This window comes from Leptodactylus fuscus, chromosome 9, assembly GCF_031893055.1.
Source record: "Leptodactylus fuscus isolate aLepFus1 chromosome 9, aLepFus1.hap2, whole genome shotgun sequence".
NCBI classification, from domain to species: domain Eukaryota; kingdom Metazoa; phylum Chordata; class Amphibia; order Anura; family Leptodactylidae; genus Leptodactylus; species Leptodactylus fuscus.
Window position 1 is genome coordinate 2,576,112 of NC_134273.1, and position 18,794 is coordinate 2,594,905.

Here is an 18,794-nt window from a genome sequence, read left to right on the forward strand (position 1 = left end):
TTATATCATAGTCAGGGGTCAGCATGGACGCTGTGACCGGTCAGTGACTACTCCGTATACACAAGCTGTGCTGTCCTGTATATACTGACCCTTATATCATAGTCAGGGGTCAGCATGGACGCTGTGACTGGTCAGTGACTACCCCATATACACAAGCTGTGATGTCCTGTATATACTGACCCTTATATCATAGTCAGGGGTCAGCATGGGCGCTGTGACCGGTCAGTGACTACCCCATATACACAAGCTGTGCTGTCCTGTATATACTGACCCTTATATCATAGTCAGGGGTCAGCATGGACGCTGTGACCGGTCAGTGACTACTCCGTATACACAAGCTGTGCTGTCCTGTATATACTGACCCTTATATCATAGTCAGGGGTCAGTATGGACGCTGTGACCGGTCAGTGACTACTCCATATACACAAGCTGTGCTGTCCTGTATATACTGACCCTTATATCATAGTCAGGGGTCAGCATGGACGCTGTGACCGGTCAGTGACTACCCCATATACACAAGCTGTGATGTCCTGTATATACTGACCCTTATATCATAGTCAGGGGTCAGCATGGGCGCTGTGACCGGTCAGTGACTACTCCATATACACAAGCTGCGCTGTCCTGTGTGTACTGACCCTTATATCATAGTCAGGGGTCAGCATGGACGCTGTGACCGGTCAGTGACTACCCCGTATACACAAGCTGTGATGTCCTGTATATACTGACCCTTATATCATAGTCAGGGGTCAGCATGGGCGCTGTGACCGGTCAGTGACTACTCCATATACACAAGCTGCGCTGTCCTGTATATACTGACCCTTATATCATAGTCAGGGGTCAGCATGGACGCTGTGACCGGTCAGTGACTACCCCGTATACACAAGCTGTGATGTCCTGTATATACTGACCCTTATATCATAGTCAGGGGTCAGCATGGGCGCTGTGACCGGTCAGTGACTACTCCATATACACAAGCTGCGCTGTCCTGTATATACTGACCCTTATATCATAGTCAGGGGTCAGCATGGGCGCTGTGACCGGTCAGTGACTACTCCATATACACAAGCTGCGCTGTCCTGTATATACTGACCCTTATATCATAGTCAGGGGTCAGCATGGACGTTGTGACCGGTCAGTGACTACTCCGTATACACAAGCTGCGCTGTCCTGTGTGTACTGACCCTTATATCATAGTCAGGGGTCAGCATGGGCGCTGTGACCGGTCAGTGACTACTCCATATACACAAGCTGCGCTGTCCTGTATATACTGACCCTTATATCATAGTCAGGGGTCAGCATGGACGCTGTGACCGGTCAGTGACTACTCCATATACACAAGCTGTGCTGTCCTGTATATACTGACCCTTATATCATAGTCAGGGGTCAGCATGGACGCTGTGACCGGTCAGTGACTACCCCATATACACAAGCTGCGCTGTCCTGTATATACTGACCCTTATATCATAGTCAGGGGTCAGCATGGACGCTGTGACCGGTCAGTGACTACTCCATATACACAAGCTGCGCTGTCCTGTATATACTGACCCTTATATCATAGTCAGGGGTCAGCATGGACGCTGTGACCGGTCAGTGACTACTCCGTATACACAAGCTGTGATGTCCTGTGTATACTGACCCTTATATCATAGTCAGGGGTCAGCATGGGCGCTGTGACCGGTCAGTGACTACTCCATATACACAAGCTGCGCTGTCCTGTATATACTGACCCTTATATCATAGTCAGGGGTCAGCATGGACGCTGTGACCGGTCAGTGACTACTCCATATACACAAGCTGTGCTGTCCTGTATATACTGACCCTTATATCATAGTCAGGGGTCAGCATGGACGTTGTGACCGGTCAGTGACTACTCCATATACACAAGCTGTGCTGTCCTGTATATACTGACCCTTATATCACAGTCAGGGGTCAGCATGGACGTTGTGACCGGTCAGTGACTACTCCATATACACAAGCTGTGCTGTCCTGTATATACTGACCCTTATATCACAGTCAGGGGTCAGCATGGGCGCTGTGACCGGTCAGTGACTACTCCATATACACAAGCTGCGCTGTCCTGTATATACTGACCCTTATATCATAGTCAGGGGTCAGCATGGGCGCTGTGACCGGTCAGTGACTACTCCATATACACAAGCTGCGATGTCCTGTATATACTGACCCTTATATCATAGTCAGGGGTCAGCATGGGCGCTGTGACCGGTCAGTGACTACTCCATATACACAAGCTGTGCTGTCCTGTATATACTGACCCTTATATCATAGTCAGGGGTCAGCATGGACGCTGTGACCGGTCAGTGACTACTCCATATACACAAGCTGTGCTGTCCTGTATATACTGACCCTTATATCATAGTCAGGTCAGCATGGACGCTGTGACCGGTCAGTGACTACTCCATATACACAAGCTGTGCTGTCCTGTCCTGTATACTGACCCTTATATCATAGTCAGGGGTCAGCATGGACGTTGTGACCGGTCAGTGACTACTCCATATACACAAGCTGTGCTGTCCTGTATATACTGACCCTTATATCATAGTCAGGGGTCAGCATGGGCGCTGTGACCGGTCAGTGACTACTCCATATACACAAGCTGCGCTGTCCTGTATATACTGACCCTTATATCATAGTCAGGGGTCAGCATGGGCGCTGTGACCGGTCAGTGACTACTCCATATACACAAGCTGCGCTGTCCTGTATATACTGACCCTTATATCATAGTCAGGGGTCAGCATGGACGCTGTGACCGGTCAGTGACTACTCCATATACACAAGCTGTGATGTCCTGTATATACTGACCCTTATATCATAGTCAGGGGTCAGCATGGACGCTGTGACCGGTCAGTGACTACCCCATATACACAAGCTGCGCTGTCCTGTATATACTGACCCTTATATCATAGTCAGGGGTCAGCATGGGCGCTGTGACCGGTCAGTGACTACTCCGTATACACAAGCTGCGCTGTCCTGTATATACTGACCCTTATATCACAGTCAGGGGTCAGCATGGAGGCTGTGACCGGTCAGTGACTACTCCATATACACAAGCTGTGCTGTCCTGTATATACTGAGCCTTATATCATAGTCAGGGGTCAGCATGGAGGCTGTGACCGGTCAGTGACTACTCCATATACACAAGCTGTGCTGTCCTGTATATACTGAGCCTTATATCATAGTCAGGGGTCAGCATGGAGGCTGTGACCGGTCAGTGACTACTCCATATACACAAGCTGCGCTGTCCTGTATACTGACCCTTATATCATAGTCAGGGGTCAGCATGGGCGCAGTGACCGGTCAGTGACTACTCCGTATACACAAGCTGCGCTGTCCTGTGTGTACTGACCCTTATATCATAGTCAGGGGTCAGCATGGGCGCTGTGACCGGTCAGTGACTACCCCATATACACAAGCTGCGCTGTCCTGTATATACTGACCCTTATATCACAGTCAGGGGTCAGCATGGACGCTGTGACCGGTCAGTGACTACTCCATATACACAAGCTGCGCTGTCCTGTATATACTGACCCTTATATCACAGTCAGGGGTCAGCATGGACGCTGTGACCGGTCAGTGACTACCCCATATACACAAGCTGCGCTGTCCTGTATATACTGACCCTTATATCACAGTCAGGGGTCAGCATGGACGCTGTGACCGGTCAGTGACTACTCCATATACACAAGCTGTGCTGTCCTGTATATACTGACCCTTATATCACAGTCAGGGGTCAGCATGGACGCTGTGACCGGTCAGTGACTACTCCGTATACACAAGCTGTGCTGTCCTGTATATACTGACCCTTATATCACAGTCAGGGGACAGCATGGACGCTGTGACCGGTCAGTGACTACTCCATATACACAAGCTGTGATGTCCAGTGTATACTGACCCTTATATCACAGTCAGGGGTCAGCATGGACGCTGTGACCGGTCAGTGACTACTCCATATACACAAGCTGTGATGTCCTGTATACTGGCCCTCATATCATAGTCAGGGGTCAGCATGGGCGCTGTGACCGGTCAGTGACTACTCCATATACACAAGCTGCGCTGTCCTGTGTATACTGACCCTTATATCATAGTCAGGGGTCAGCATGGACGCTGTGACCGGTCAGTGACTACTCCGTATACACAAGCTGCGCTGTCCTGTATATACTGACCCTTATATCATAGTCAGGGGTCAGCATGGACGCTGTGACCGGTCAGTGACTACCCCATATACACAAGCTGCGCTGTCCAGTGTGTACTGACCCTTATATCTCAGCCTCGGCTCCTATAAGAGAAGACGACACGACTTAAGTTGCCAAACTGATGCAAAATATTTATTCCAAGTTATTAGCTGCAGTGCTGACGTCGCCCTCACATACAGGTAACCAATAATCTGTAAATAATGTTATCAAAATAATCTTCTGAAATCTTCCCCGACAACGGTCGTAGTTTTTTTTTTTTTTTTTAACATTTGTGATTTTTTTTTTTTTTTTTTTACCCAAATTTTTTATTTTACAATCCACCCTGAATGTCAAGGCTTTGAGAAAAGAAAGAAAAAAACAAAACTTCTTCTGAGATTCTTTCAGATGCAAAGTCATTCCCCCTTAGAGCAAGACACAAGCTAGAGAGCTCCAAGACAAAGTACCTGCCGCCACTAGCGCTGCAGAACATCCACGTGTCGCCGTGGTCAGGATCATCACAAAGAACAGGTGAGCATTTCTCCAAACAGTGATTGGTTTTAGTGGGTTAACGGGGATTTAATCTGCACAGTTAGAAGCTTCGCTGCCTGCAAATGATTCGTGTCAGACTCCAAGGAGGACGAGGGGGGAACAAAACCAAAAAGAGAAAAAAAAAAATCCCATGGGCCTCCAGAAACTGAGTCTAGGAAGCAGACGAGACTGTGTGCGCACCTCCCCCCTCCCCAAAAAGCTGCAAGGTAGCTCCCGATTTCCACAATACACTCCATAATCATTCTGACAGGCGGAGGCCGCTGACCCCAGACTGTGCTCATGGTAGGTACAATGCAGGACACAAGGGTGAGGAGAGATCTGCTGCCTGTCTGAAGTATCAAGAGTCATCATCTGAAGTGTCTGTGCTGCTTGTGTCGGTGTTAGAGCACTCGCTAGGGTCGGGGGTCAGAGGGCCACGCCAAGCAAAGAGTAGAGCGCATCTTCGGGGCTGCCTGAGGAAGCCATTTTGTCCAAGGCCGTTTCTTCTTAGCTGTAAAATAACAAATAAAATGATAAATTTCTAAAGTATTCAAAGAGTTTCTGAGAAATTGTAAAAGTGACACCAATATGGCCGAATAGGAAAAGACGACATGTAGGTGATATAGTGGGATATCATTAGGATATTACAGCTGGTGGCAGTGTGACCTCTGACGTAGTGTGGAGACCTGCACTGTACTGATCTATGGCACTAGCTGTCCCTGCACCCCCCCATGACTCCCCTGCCCAATACTGTCTATAGTGTACCTGCACCCCCTGCACTGTACTGATCTATGGCACTAGCTGTCCCTGCACCCCCCCATGACTCCCCTGCCCAATACTGTCTATAGTGTACCTGCACCCCCTGCACTGTAGTGATCTATGACACTAGCTGTCCTTGCACCCCCTATGACTCCCCTGCCCAATACTGTCTATGTTATACCTGCACCCCCTGCACTGTACTGATCTATGGCACTAGCTGTCCCTGCACCCCCCCATGACTCCCCTGCCCAATACTGTCTATAGTGTACCTGCACCCTCTGCACTGTACTGATCTATGGCGCTAGTCGTCCCTGCACCCCCCCATGACTCCCCTGCCCAATACTGTCTATGTTATACTCGCACCCCCTGCACTGTAGTGATCTATGACACTAGCTGTCCCTGCAACCCCCTATGACTCCCCTGCCCAATACTGTCTATGTTATACTCGCACCCCCTGCACTGTACTGATCTATGACACTAGCTGTCCCTGCAACCCCCCATGACTCCCCTGCCCAATACTGTCTATGTTATACCTGCACCCCCTGCACTGTACTGATCTATGGCGCTAGTCGTCCTTGCACCCCCCATGACTCCCCTGTTATACCCGCACCCCCTGCACTGTAGTGATCTATGGCACTAGTTGTCCCTGCACCCCCCCCCCCTTCATGACTCCCCTGCCCAATACTGTCTATGTTATACCTGCACCCCCTGCACTGTACTGATCTATGGCACTAGTTGTCCCTGCACCCCCTATGACTCCCCTGCCCAATACTGTCTATGTTATACCTGCACCCCCTGCACTGTACTGATCTATGGCACTAGCTGTCTCTGCCACCCCTCCCCCCCCCACTTCCCTCGTGACTCCACTGCCCAGTACTGTCTATGGTACAGAACAATAGAGCTGCGGGAAAGATGGGACTCCTAATATCAGAGGTCTCCAGACTCCGGGAAATTAAGTGGACACACAGAGGAGCCTAAAAAGAGTCTATGGGTCCTAAATGCCTCCCACACCAGTAACTGTGCAGAGAACTTTAATAGGAGCAGAAATGGAGCAATGCAGAGATAATCGTGCAAATCAGCATCAAGTGCACCGGGGCGGATTCATTGGCCTACAGATAATGGCATACAGGTAGAGGCAGATGTCAATCTGATCTAAAGAGGCGGTAATACTAGAGAGGCAGAGCACTTACCGGAAATCAGGCCCCGCCCCTGATGCACTTGGACATCAATTTACACATCCAGAAAAAGCAGAAATGGCTTAGGCTGCGTTCACACTACTACTGAATTCCATTATGAAGGTGTAACAAAACAAAAAAAAAAAAAAAGCGGACGCCTTACGTAACAGACACTAGCTGATGTTAACGTGTCCGGTTTTTTAACTGATCCATTTAATGGCGACACCGGCATCAATCAGTGTCACTTACTGTCAGTGTCTGGTTTGGTTTTCTTGTCTCTGCTTTCTGAGCATGTGCAGAAAAAACGGACACAAAATAAAGGACAGTAAGTCACTGTGTGTTACAAGTCCGGTGCCCATAGACTTCAATGGAGCTTGCCGTCTGGTTTTTCTAACGGACACAAACGTCCTCCTTGTAGGATTCTTTGTCCGCTGACTTCTGCCGGATTATGTATAAACGGATTTCTGACGGTTCATCTGGTGGCCGTTGTTAAGATCTTGTGATGGACACTGCTGACAGTCAGCAATGGTAGTGTGAACACAGCCTTAATCTGCTCGTCTATTAGCCCAGGAGGTTATTGTGGCTCTGACAGGCTCCCGTTATTGTAAATTCCAGAAGAGAGAAATCCTATTTACCTGCTGGAATTTAATGTGAAACTCTCGCAGCTCCTCCTCGGTCAGGGGCAGGCAATCCTCATCGTTCTCTGGAGACTCCTGCCATCCCATTTCTTTCAAAAGCCTGAAGGATGAAGAAGGACAAATCAATTAGGCCGCGCGATCCAGAGACAAGTAACGGGGAAGTCGCTATAGAGGAGGTGCTGGGAGACGGGGCTAAAAGCAATCTTTACATTTCTCTAGAAGGTTCAGGGTGGCGACACTAAGTTACCGCCATGTATAAGTTATGGTACGCTCATAGCAGACGTCTGCAGGCGTAACTCTAAAAGAAGGCACTGACCGCCGAGAAAGAGAAGTCACAAACATGGTGGGCGGCAGCATCGCTGTCATCACTTACCGGTGTTCTGCTTCCAGCGAGTATGACAGCCGCTCCTTCCTCTCCCCTCCTGAGACCCCGTTGTGATGGCCGCCCATGTTAATGTGCTCTGCAGAATTGTAGTTAAGATCCAAACTACACGGACTCGGCACCTGGAGGGAGAGGCAAAAAGCTTAAGGAAGACACAGAATCTAGGACTGGTACAGCTGGGATTGTGGAGGGAGAACACATGGACATCCCCTTTAACGTCAGAGCCCACTGAGTCCAATAAATAACTGGCGCAGCTGCTCTTAGAAAGCCCCAAAACAGAAGGAATGTATACAGCGTGTAGTGTGTGTGTATACTCGTATTATTTCACTTTTATACACACGAGGTATAAACCCTGTGTGTGTATATAATATATCCATCCTCATAGGCGCAGTGTGTACCCAGTGTGGATATAATGTAATATGATGGATAAATCTATATATTATATACACACATACAGGATGTACATTGTGTCTACAGAGATATATAGACAGATACACGTAGGCACAATGTATATAATATCTATCTATGTATACACGTAGGCACAATGTATATAATATATCTATGTATACACGTAGGCACAATGTATGTATATAATATAGCTATCTATGTATACACGTAGGCACAATGTATATAATATATCTATCTATGTATACACGTAGGCACAATGTATGTATATAATATAGCTATCTATGTATACACGTAGGCACAATGAGCTAGGAAGATCTCCCTCAATAACCAGCCATGGTCCTGTATTGTCACATATGGGGGGGGGGGGGGGGTCTCATATTTTATTCATCAGTGCAGGATTTATTCAGGCCCTTTGACTACGTCTTACATCTTCCAGTTTATCTCGGTCTTCATTCTGGTCCACATCCTGCTCGTCTTTTAGCGCTTTCAGAAACTCGCTCTTCTTGTCTGGGACTCGTCGTGTCATGCGGGTGAGACGTGAGATGCTGAGCTCCAGTGGAGGGGTAACACTGGCCGTACCCTGGGGGGGAAACAAAATGAATGGCATGAAACTGGTGATCAGACAATGCCCTGCACTCTGGCTCGATGGTTTGGGCTTGTACAGGTCACACAATGGCGGTGTTACAGTAAGTATCCCCGGGTTAGTCCTATATACACTGTACAACAGAGACAGCGGGAACGACCAGATTTCTTGCCCAATACAGTGAACATTATGCACAACTACTGGACATGAAAGATCCCGGCGATGACACGACAGTCATGACTGGATCAGAAATGCACAGTAATGATAAGCATGGAGTAGCCCCCCACCCCCATTACAGATCTGCCCATATTGTATCCCAGGATTTGGTAGGAACAATCACCAGGACTGCAGAAGAGCGGACACATACACCCCGTTTCACGCGCCAGTTTTGGCCTCTCTCTTTGCTTGGTTTGGACGTACCTCTTTTGGTGAGGACAACACAGGTGCCGGGACCAACACCGGGCTGGTGAAGGAGGAATCCCTGTTGAAAAACGAGCTGGATTTGGGCTCCCGGCCATTTGTCTTCCAGGGTCCAGGCTGTAAGAGACAGAGAGCTCCATTATAACCCGTCTACATGGAGAAGTCACTTCACGTTATAAACTTTGCTTCTGTCTACAAGTCCCCAGAGCCCTAAAGGCACAACTACTGCAAAGACAGTGGCCAGGTCTGCGGAGTCTATGGCGCAGGAGACTTTCACTTCTTCTTACCTTAGTGGATGAGGTCGCTGGTTTGGGAACCAGGTTTTTGTACATGATTGGCCCGGAGGGGCTGGTCTTGTTGTTTCCATTGGAAAGGTGAGGTACAGGAGAGGCGAATGCAGCGGAGAAAGCGGATGGATCGTCCTTGGAGATCTTCTTGATGACCAGCATCTTGAGCGGCTGCTTGGCACTGGGAGGGTTTTCTATAAAGAAATCCAGTCTATTAACAGGGCTCTGGGCAGAGACAATGACAGCACACATTGACACAGACGGGCCGGCAACTGAACATGGCTGCAAGCCTTAATATCGTGATACTGTGCAAGGACAGCAGAGGGTGAAGTGTCCCTATGCCAACACTTCCTGCACTGTGGACATAGGTATACCAGGATGATAGCAAGGTCTCCGCTCTCCTGGTGATCACTTACATGCCCAGCAATGGAACACCAGAGGAATTAGGAGTACAGCTCTGGATGTGACCACAGCATAAGGGATTATGTGCAGATTGGTGGCCACTGACCGCTCAGACCTCCACCAAAGACAACGGGGAGATTTTGCCCCTCTTCTGAATTAATCATTGGTATCAATGTATGGGATCTTTCCACTCCCACTGAAATAATTGGGGAACCAGTCTGAGCATTGGCCCCCCAACAAATCTACACGTTACCCCTTACCCTATAGATAGGGGATAACTAAGAAGGCAATAGTTAAGATTTGCACTGCTGTGGGTAGAAATGGTGTAACGTACCCCAGACTCCTGTCGGGGTCCCACTCTGCTTGTTCTGAACAACTTGCTTCCCAGGCTCAGGATTTAAGGAAGGCTGCAAAAGACAGAAGGAAAGAACAATAAGCGATTACTGCAGACGAATAGTGGGAGACCCCTGACGTAGCCCCCACCCCACACGCTGCCACATACAAAGTCTTCCTCTTCGAACTGTGGCTTCTTCTTGTCCGCGTTCTTTTCCTCTCTGGTCTCGGACGGCTGCTTGTCCTGCAGGGCAGCGTTCTTACGGAGAGCACTCCCGTTCCGGTGGCGATGGTTGCCACTCCCTGTCCCGTTACTGCCATTACCTCCTCTTGGCACTGGCCCATCCTGTTGCCCACGTGATGCCCCGTGCCACGCTGGCTGTGACGATGGGTTAGCACCTTTTGAGACACCAGAGTCCACCGAGTCATGACGTAGAAGGGATGGCTGATGCCATGGGTCTGTCAGGGAGATCATGGTGGTAATGTCATCATTCACTGACAGCAAACACAGGTCTTAAACAATGAAGAAATTAAACATACGATAGAAAGTTGCACAAGGCGGCCATGAATCCAGCTTTATTAACAAGTGGACACTCACCTCCTGTGGTGCGGAGGGGACCATTGTTGAAGAATCCATCAGACGAATTGTGTCTTCTGCGACTCACTCCCAGGCGGCCCTCGCCCCTAGGAAGGTGCTCTCCATGTTTCTCGACAACGCCTGCAGAGGACTGAGCCAGAGAGGAGACCGGCTGAAACCAATGACGGTAGATACAGCAATATCAGCAGACGCCAGAGAGCAGTAGCTGGTCTTCTCTCCTTATTCCCTACAAGTGACTCTATATCTTATGCTCTCCCAGCGCAGGCCCCGTACACACCCGACCCAGATCTCCCTCCATTACTGAGGTCAGCGCCGTTACCACATCCCACTGATGAGCCCGTACCAGCCCCCCACCAGAGGTACATGAGAGGCGACCTATGTAACCCTTCACAGACTGATTAATCTCCATTGATAGCAGCCTCCATGTTACTAGGTACTACTGTAAGGTTAATGCTAGGAGGGGAGCTCAGAAGGAAGAGCGAGGATGATGGCGGTTACCTTGGTGGACTGAGGTGTGGAGAAGCTAAGCCAAGCAGGAACAAAGTCATGCTGCGCCATTTAGGTTGTAGATCTTCTAACAATGAATTGAGGCATTAATCCTCATGGCCAAGGCAGGGTCTGCTGAAAGACAAAACCAAAAACACCTTCAGTGCACCTATCACAGAGAACAAGGTCACAACCTGTATTATACTCCAGAGCTGCGCTCACTATTCTGCTGGTACAGTCACTGTGTACATACATTACATTACTTATCCTGTATTATACTCCAGAGCTGCGCTCACTATTCTGCTGGTGCAGTCACTGTGTACATACATTACATTACTTATCCTGTATTATACCCCAGAGCTGCGCTCACTATTCTGCTGGTGCAGTCACTGTGTACATACATTACATTACTTATCCTGTATTATACTCCAGAGCTGCGCTCACTATTCTGCTGGTACAATCACTGTGTACATACATTACATTACTTATCCTGTATTACACTCCAGAGCTGCGCTCACTATTCTGCTGGTGCAGTCACTGTGTACATACATGACATTACTTATCCTGTATTATACTCCAGAGCTGCACTCACTATTCTGCTGGTACAGTCACTGTGTACATACATTACATTACTTATCCTGTATTATACCCCAGAGCTGCGCTCACTATTCTGCTGGTGCAGTCACTGTGTACATACATTACATTACTTATCCTGTATTATACTCCAGAGCTGCGCTCACTATTCTGCTGGTGCAGTCACTGTGTACATACATTACATTACTTATCCTGTATTATACTCCAGAGCTGCGCTCACTATTCTGCTGGTACAGTCACTGTGTACATACATTACATTACTTATCCTGTATTATACTCCAGAGCTGCGCTCACTATTCTGCTGGTACAGTCACTGTGTACATACATTACATTGCTTATCCTGTATTATACTCCAGAGCTGCACTCACTATTCTGCTGGTACAGTCACTGTGTACATACATTACATTACTTATCCTGTATTATACTCCAGAGCTGCGCTCACTATTCTGCTGGTACAGTCACTGTGTACATACATTACATTACTTATCCTGTATTATACTCCAGAGCTGCGCTCACTATTCTGCTGGTACAGTCACTGTGTACATACATTACATTACTTATCCTGTATTATACTCCAGAGCTGCGCTCACTATTCTGCTGGTGCAGTCACTGTGTACATACATTACATTACTTATCCTGTATTATACTCCAGAGCTGCGCTCACTATTCGGACTTACCCCTCAGTCTGAGCTCACAGGGCAGCACCTTCCAGTAATTTAGGCCAGTTCAGTCACTTCTTACTGGTTGGGGGAGGGGCGTTCCCTTGAGAAGACTGGCAGGGATCAGTCCGGCTCTACATGCCAGCTCGCCCTCTATCTTTCATGGACGTCAGGTGCGCATTCTGATCGCTTCCATGAAAAAAACTCCCCCAAAAAACTTTTAAAAAAATAAATAAAAAGAAAAAAAAAAAAAAAAAAATGAAATCCTGTAAATACAAGAGGTCACATGAGTCAGAAACCTCGTCACGGATCAGCACGGAAAAAAAGGAAAAGAAAAAAAAGTTCCCAGAATTCCACGTTCAGCTCATGAAACAGACATGAGGGTCAGTAAGAAGTCAATGCGGAGGAATATGTGCGTCATACAGAGGCAGCCATGCGGTCAGGGACGCAGACGGCACGGTGATGGGACAGGCCGCGCCAACGCTGAGCCGCAGCAACGCTGAAATCCTTCATGAAATTACAAAATACAAAGAATTCAAGTAAATCAAGTAAAAGTGTGAAAAACTTCTACAGCATTGATTGCAGAGCGCGATCCCCGGCGGCGGAGGAGCGACAACTACACGGCCATGATGGCGGAGACGGCGAGCTCATCAGAAGAGTCCGCAGCAGAGACACAGAAATCCAGTCATAGCCCCGGGCAGCATCAGGGGGCGAGGTATGGAGGAGGGCGGCGGAGGGGTCTCTGCGGAGCGCTCTGGATATCAACCTGCAAGAGGAAGAGGAAGACGTGAGAAACGGCCCCAAAACCCACAAGAGCCCCCCCCCCCCCCCCCCATGTCCTGTGCGCTGGGGGGCCACCGACCCCGTCCTGCAGGAGTTAGGCCTCGTTCACACAACGCATCACTACAACACTGAGATATAACCTGGCACAATAATCTCTTGGCTACGCTGGCGCGGAGCGGCGGCCACGTGACCGGCTGATATTTGTAGTCCCCGCCATTATCCACCAGGGCAGGGAGTGAGCGACACCTGGATCAGTGAGGACGAGCGCCGGTTATATAATGACAAGGGACTATTACATCACCCGCTGGCAGATAAAAACACGACAGACGAGTCCAAGACAACAGCAGCGCAACACCGCCCCGGCCCGTGCTCCACTCATACACCGCACACTCTCAGGTTATGGATGCAGATCTGGATGTGACTGGAGTATAACACCTGATCATTGGGGCACTAGCTGAAGATTGGGGTGAATCAGCGGGTGACTATTATATGGGGGGGGGGGGTCATTATAACGCCGGCAGCAGATCCTTTACCCGCAGCGCCGAACCGCGTGTCCTTCTAGGGAGATTCCTCAATGTAGGTGACGAGACATCAATGCTGCCCCTCCAGCCCCCGCCCCAATCCACACAGCAGCTTTATTAATAAAGACACCGACAACTGGTCCTGTGGACACAGCTGAGGTTTGTTACAGTGTATCACTACAGACAAGTGTGAGACCGGCACTGCCATTAGGATTAGGTTACAGGGACACACTGTAACAAAGCTTCAGCGAGGCAGCAGGACGGACATTACAAAGCTACAGAACTGTGCAGTAAGACTCCCAGCATCCAGCCTGTAGTCTCCATATCCTGATACAGAAGATCCTACGAGATATTACACCGGCCCGCCTGTCCTAATAACCGGGAGCACGACTACAGCCCGAGGGCCAGAACTGAGCACCTGCGGCCCCTGCAGACATCTCGTGTGGCCCCAGCATGTACTGATCATGTGACACGGGAGCAGCTTGGGATGTGGCTGGAGCAAAGACTGGTGAAAGTTCGCCGAAGCCACCGCAGCGAGGACGGATGTGCAGGAGCGGCCCCAGCGGGAGGATCAGACGTGCCGGATTTCTACATGCCCCATCATTGGCTTTCTCGGGGGGGGGGGGTTGTTGGAGCCCGGTGCGCTCACGTATGGGGGAGTAACAGCCCACCACTACCGTAACTCCTTAGCGCCCATGCAGCAGCGCAGGTCGGGCACCGATGCCCTGGGACGTATTGTGTATTCTTGTAAGGTCGCCCCCACACGTGCAGCAGACATACCGCTCTATAGTTCCTGCATCATTCCCCATCACTAGCTGGGTTCTTGTTCTGAGGAGGAAGGCCAAGCTCCTTACGGCTGCATTCACACGGTGCAGGTGAAATACATGGAAAAAGAATAAAGTGCACTGTGTGAATGAATCCTAAAACCAACCCTGGAGGACGCAGCAACACGAGCGGGGGAGAAAGACAACATTGTCCCCCCCCCCACAGTCTTCAGGACAGGGAATGAGTGTCTGATTGGTGGGATATCCTACAATCATGAGGATGGGGGGCCCCTGGTTATCCATATACAATCCCCCCCCCCTCCCCCCGGGTGAGGATATACAGGAGCCCGGCCATGGCATAGAAGTGTATGGAGCAGCGGCAATGCAGACACACCAGAGGGAGGAATCAGTGGTCAGACCCCCACGCCCCCGGCACATAACCCCACGTGCACAGAATCGGGTTATTGCCCTTTATGGGCCAGTGGTAACCACAGGGCAGATCCTCAGAGCTCACAATCCGGCCCCAGCCCCCGAGGCCACTTATCTCTCCCTGCACCTGGCACATTATCACAGGGCGCCGGCCGCGAGGGTGACGTAACCTCCAGAGACCACAGCGCTGAGGCGTCGCCATATACTGAGCAGTCCGACAACTCTGTGACAGGTTATATTAGGTCTGCCCTGTTGTCAGTGAATGGGAAGGTTCTGGTTTAGTGGCAGACCCCGCTGAAGGCATCACAGACATCTCTGGACTGAGCTTTGCTCAGACAAACACAGGAGAAGCTCCGCATGACGACACATTGTGCAAGACCTCCTGCAGCGAACAGAAAACAAAGGGCACAGGATTCCTGACAACCTGCGGCTCTGCAATAACTGGACCCACAACCAGCAGTAAAGTCTCATCGTGTCTGCCGGGACCCAAACCAGGAGTGACAGAGAATCCCTGCAGAGAATGCGGGAGACCGACAAGACGCGGCTGTAGTGGAGACATCATCTCCTGACAATGCAGGGGCCACAAGACTAGCGAGGTGCAGCGCTGAAGTAGCCCCGTAACTGGCGTCAGACCCCACCTAAGAGGGGCACGGGGGGGGGGGGGGGGGGGGGGTGCCATCTTAGACTAGGAACAGATAAGGGTTAATAGCACAGCTGTAGCCGCCTGCACTGTGTGAACACAGCCCTTACACAGACAGATCCAACCACAAGGTAAGGAACATCATCCACACCTAGGAATAAGGCGGAGGCCTCCCTTATAAAAGCCGATCCTTCAGACCTGTCCACAGAGGAGTCATCTGTAATCTCCATGGACTAACCTCCCCACCGGCCGCTGCCACCACCACCTGGGCAGTAACTACAAGAGGCAGATCCAAGGCCCATCCACAGACAGATTTACTGCAGATCTGCAACCTGACATTACAACCCCAGCGGTGGGGGCAACGTCCAGTCAGGAAGGGGTTACAGCCAATTGTAGAGATGACCACCCTCAGTAAGTGTCACAAACCAGGGCGGTCATGTGGAGCTGCAAATACCGAGGAGGAGGAGGAGGGCGCCTTTAAATAGCATGAGGGATATTTAGAGGAAGATCTGCCCGGTCCCTGTATGGTCGTCACCATGTCCTTACAGATAAGCACAGGACCAGGAGGCTGCTGCAAAGCCACCACATATCACAGGAGGAGCCAAGAAAAGGCAAATGGCGGGGGGGTCCTGCACCTCAACCAGGTCTACCAGAGTATTCCCCATCTACAAGACGTCTGACCACTGGGACTCCCAGAAATCAGTGGCCCCATGTGGTTGTCAGGCATGTCAGCTGGGTACAGTAATTCGCCACCTCTAGCACTGCCCTACAGCTGAACGGGGCAGCAAATACCCAACCTCTACCCCAGGAACACCCCCATTCCCTCAAAGGGCCAGACAAATAGAAGCCATGTCCTGTTTCCCTCCACATACAGCGCTGAAGGTCTGCTACAATGTACCAGTGCAGTCTGGAGTCCATGATCTGCAGCTCACATAAGTGAATACAGCTGAGGGGTTGTTACAATGGACCGGTCCACACAGAGGAGGCTCCAGCAGCACATCTCTCCTGTCCTGCTAGCAGGGGGGGACCTGATTGGCTGCCCGGAGTAACTACACTACTTGTGCCCATGATCTGCAGAATGCAGGAGACGTCAGCGCCGAGTCTGTGCACAGGAGATAAGGGGCCGCGCGCCCTGGACGGGGCCTCAGGTGTGACTAAGAGAGACCTGCACGGAAACAACAATTACTAAGCCGAGGGATCTGATAGTCAGCTCTGCGGGTCAGGATAGGTCCAGATCACATGACCAGGGACAGACACTAATATACCAGCCCTGCAACCCGGCACCTGTTCACACCTACACCCGACGCCATTGTGTCCCACTGGTCACCATTACACAGACTAGAGAGGTGCAAAGCTGATTCCTTTTGGAATCCACAAATGACTGATACCTGGGGCGCACATAATAAACGCTGACCCTCATCCTCCTCTCTGGCCTCCGCGGTGATGTCATGGGCCTGGGAGCTGCTGAGGGCCGTGATTGGACCTCGGTGGTCACATGGGGTGCGCCAGGATCAGGCCATAACATTGAGGCACTTCATGTGACCTGATCGGTGACCTGGGGGCCATAATGTCACCAAGGAGGGGGATCAGCCCCCTAATAATAACCAAGTCACAAAGTGTAAACCCCAGTGATGACCTATGACCCCTGAATGCTCCATACACTACAGCGCCACCACAGGTGAGTAGTAGCATTACAAGAAAGCAATGGCTGGTCCTGCATAGAGCTGCTCTGCCTCCATATAGCGCCCCCTCATGGACCACCAATGCTAGAAACCATTCAATACCCTGAAGAGCTTGTTACAATGTATCAGGGAGGACCTGCACTAATACACTGTAACAACCCCTCAGCTGTGTGAGATGGACCAGGTCAGGGTGAGCAGCAGCTGCATGTAAACAGTCTAGGGAACAATAAAGACTGCTCACAGCTGAGGGATTGTCACACTGTGTCAGTGCACTGAGCAGGATCTAGAGCCCTGGACACACAGCTGAGGGTTTGTCACAATGTATCAGTGCACTGAGCAGGATTCAGAGGCCTGGACACACAGCTGAGGACTTGTCACAATGTATCAGTGCACTGAGCAGGATTCAGAGGCCTGGACACACAGCTGAGGGATTGTCACAATGTGTCAGTGCACTGAGCAGGATCTAGAGCCCTGGACACACAGCTGAGGGTTTGTCACAATGTATCAGTGCACTGAGCAGGATTCAGAGGCCTGGACACACAGCTGAGGACTTGTCACAATGTATCAGTGCACTGAGCAGGATCCAGAGGCCTGGACACACAGCTGAGGGTTTGTCACAATGTAACATGACAGACAAATACTCCTGCAATGATACAATCTGAAGGTCACGTGTGTGGAGACTGCCAGCGCTGCGGGTCCGGTGCAGTGTCTGAGATCACGTGACTGGGAGCCCCCGCGATCCACACCAGGGGTACACATGGCTCCTCAGTGACGTCACACTACGGGTATACAGCTATTGATACAGGGCTGCAGCCGGGCCTCAGCATCACCCAGGACTCCGCTCCAGGCGGGGGCCACAGCACAGGGCCCCATCTCCACACAATCACGGCGACCCTGCACGGCTACAACTTGTCCCATACAAGCGCCCTCCCGCACCGCAGGGGCCCGCAGAGCCCGGCCCGGGGGCGCCCTCCCCCGCACACTCACCCTCGGGGCCTCTGTCACACCGGGCTCGGCCTCTCTCCCTCTCTCAGCCGCTGCTCGCTTCCTGCTCCTCACAAACCATAACAAAGCGCGCACCAAAATGGCGTCCCCTGGAACCTGACCATAGAGGAGAGCTCACGGGGTAGTTCGACTACGGACACGCCCCTCTCTAACTGCCGGCACCCACAGCGCCACCTACTAGGGGCCGCGAGCACTGCAGGCGCCGCCTCACTGACGTCACCCGAGCACCATGTTATGACTGGCTGCAGGATGACTGAACCGAGCCGGATGGCAGGCTGTAGGCTCTGATGTGTAGCGGCTAACCGTCAGTAGTCACGTGGTTAGTCGCATGGCTGGGTGAGAAGTGACAAGACTCCATGTATCTAAATAAAGCAGGAGGCTTAGATACAGCAGCTGAGCGGAGGGATCGGGGAGTAGCGGACATCACTGTACACACAACTTTCTAATGAGCGCTAGGATTTACTGCAGGGCAAAGATCTCAGTCTGCGCATGCTCAGTACCTGCTGCCCACACTTGTTATGGTTTCCC

General features: G+C 50.7%; 1 protein-coding gene across 2 annotated transcripts; it reads right to left on the reverse strand.

Moving 5' to 3' along the window:
* Positions 1 to 4,312: 4,312 nt before the first annotated feature.
* GPBP1L1 (GC-rich promoter binding protein 1 like 1) lies at positions 4,313 to 18,360 on the reverse strand. Of its 2 annotated transcripts, none has more exons than XM_075287598.1 (12): positions 18,249 to 18,360; positions 12,461 to 13,208; positions 11,202 to 11,324; positions 10,704 to 10,833; positions 10,275 to 10,564; positions 10,107 to 10,179; positions 9,371 to 9,564; positions 9,084 to 9,200; positions 8,508 to 8,660; positions 7,664 to 7,794; positions 7,288 to 7,390; positions 4,313 to 5,229 (listed from the first exon to the last, which is right to left on the reverse strand). In XM_075287598.1, the coding sequence occupies exons 3-12, from the start codon at positions 11,259 to 11,261 to the stop codon at positions 5,077 to 5,079; spliced, it is 1,404 nt and encodes a 467-aa protein (XP_075143699.1). In that variant the 5' UTR covers positions 11,262 to 11,324; positions 12,461 to 13,208; positions 18,249 to 18,360; the 3' UTR covers positions 4,313 to 5,076. The 2 variants fall into 2 exon arrangements, with proteins under 2 accessions (XP_075143699.1, XP_075143698.1); XM_075287597.1 differs by having other exon boundaries at positions 10,704 to 10,854.
* Between the last annotated feature and the right edge of the window lie 434 nt (positions 18,361 to 18,794).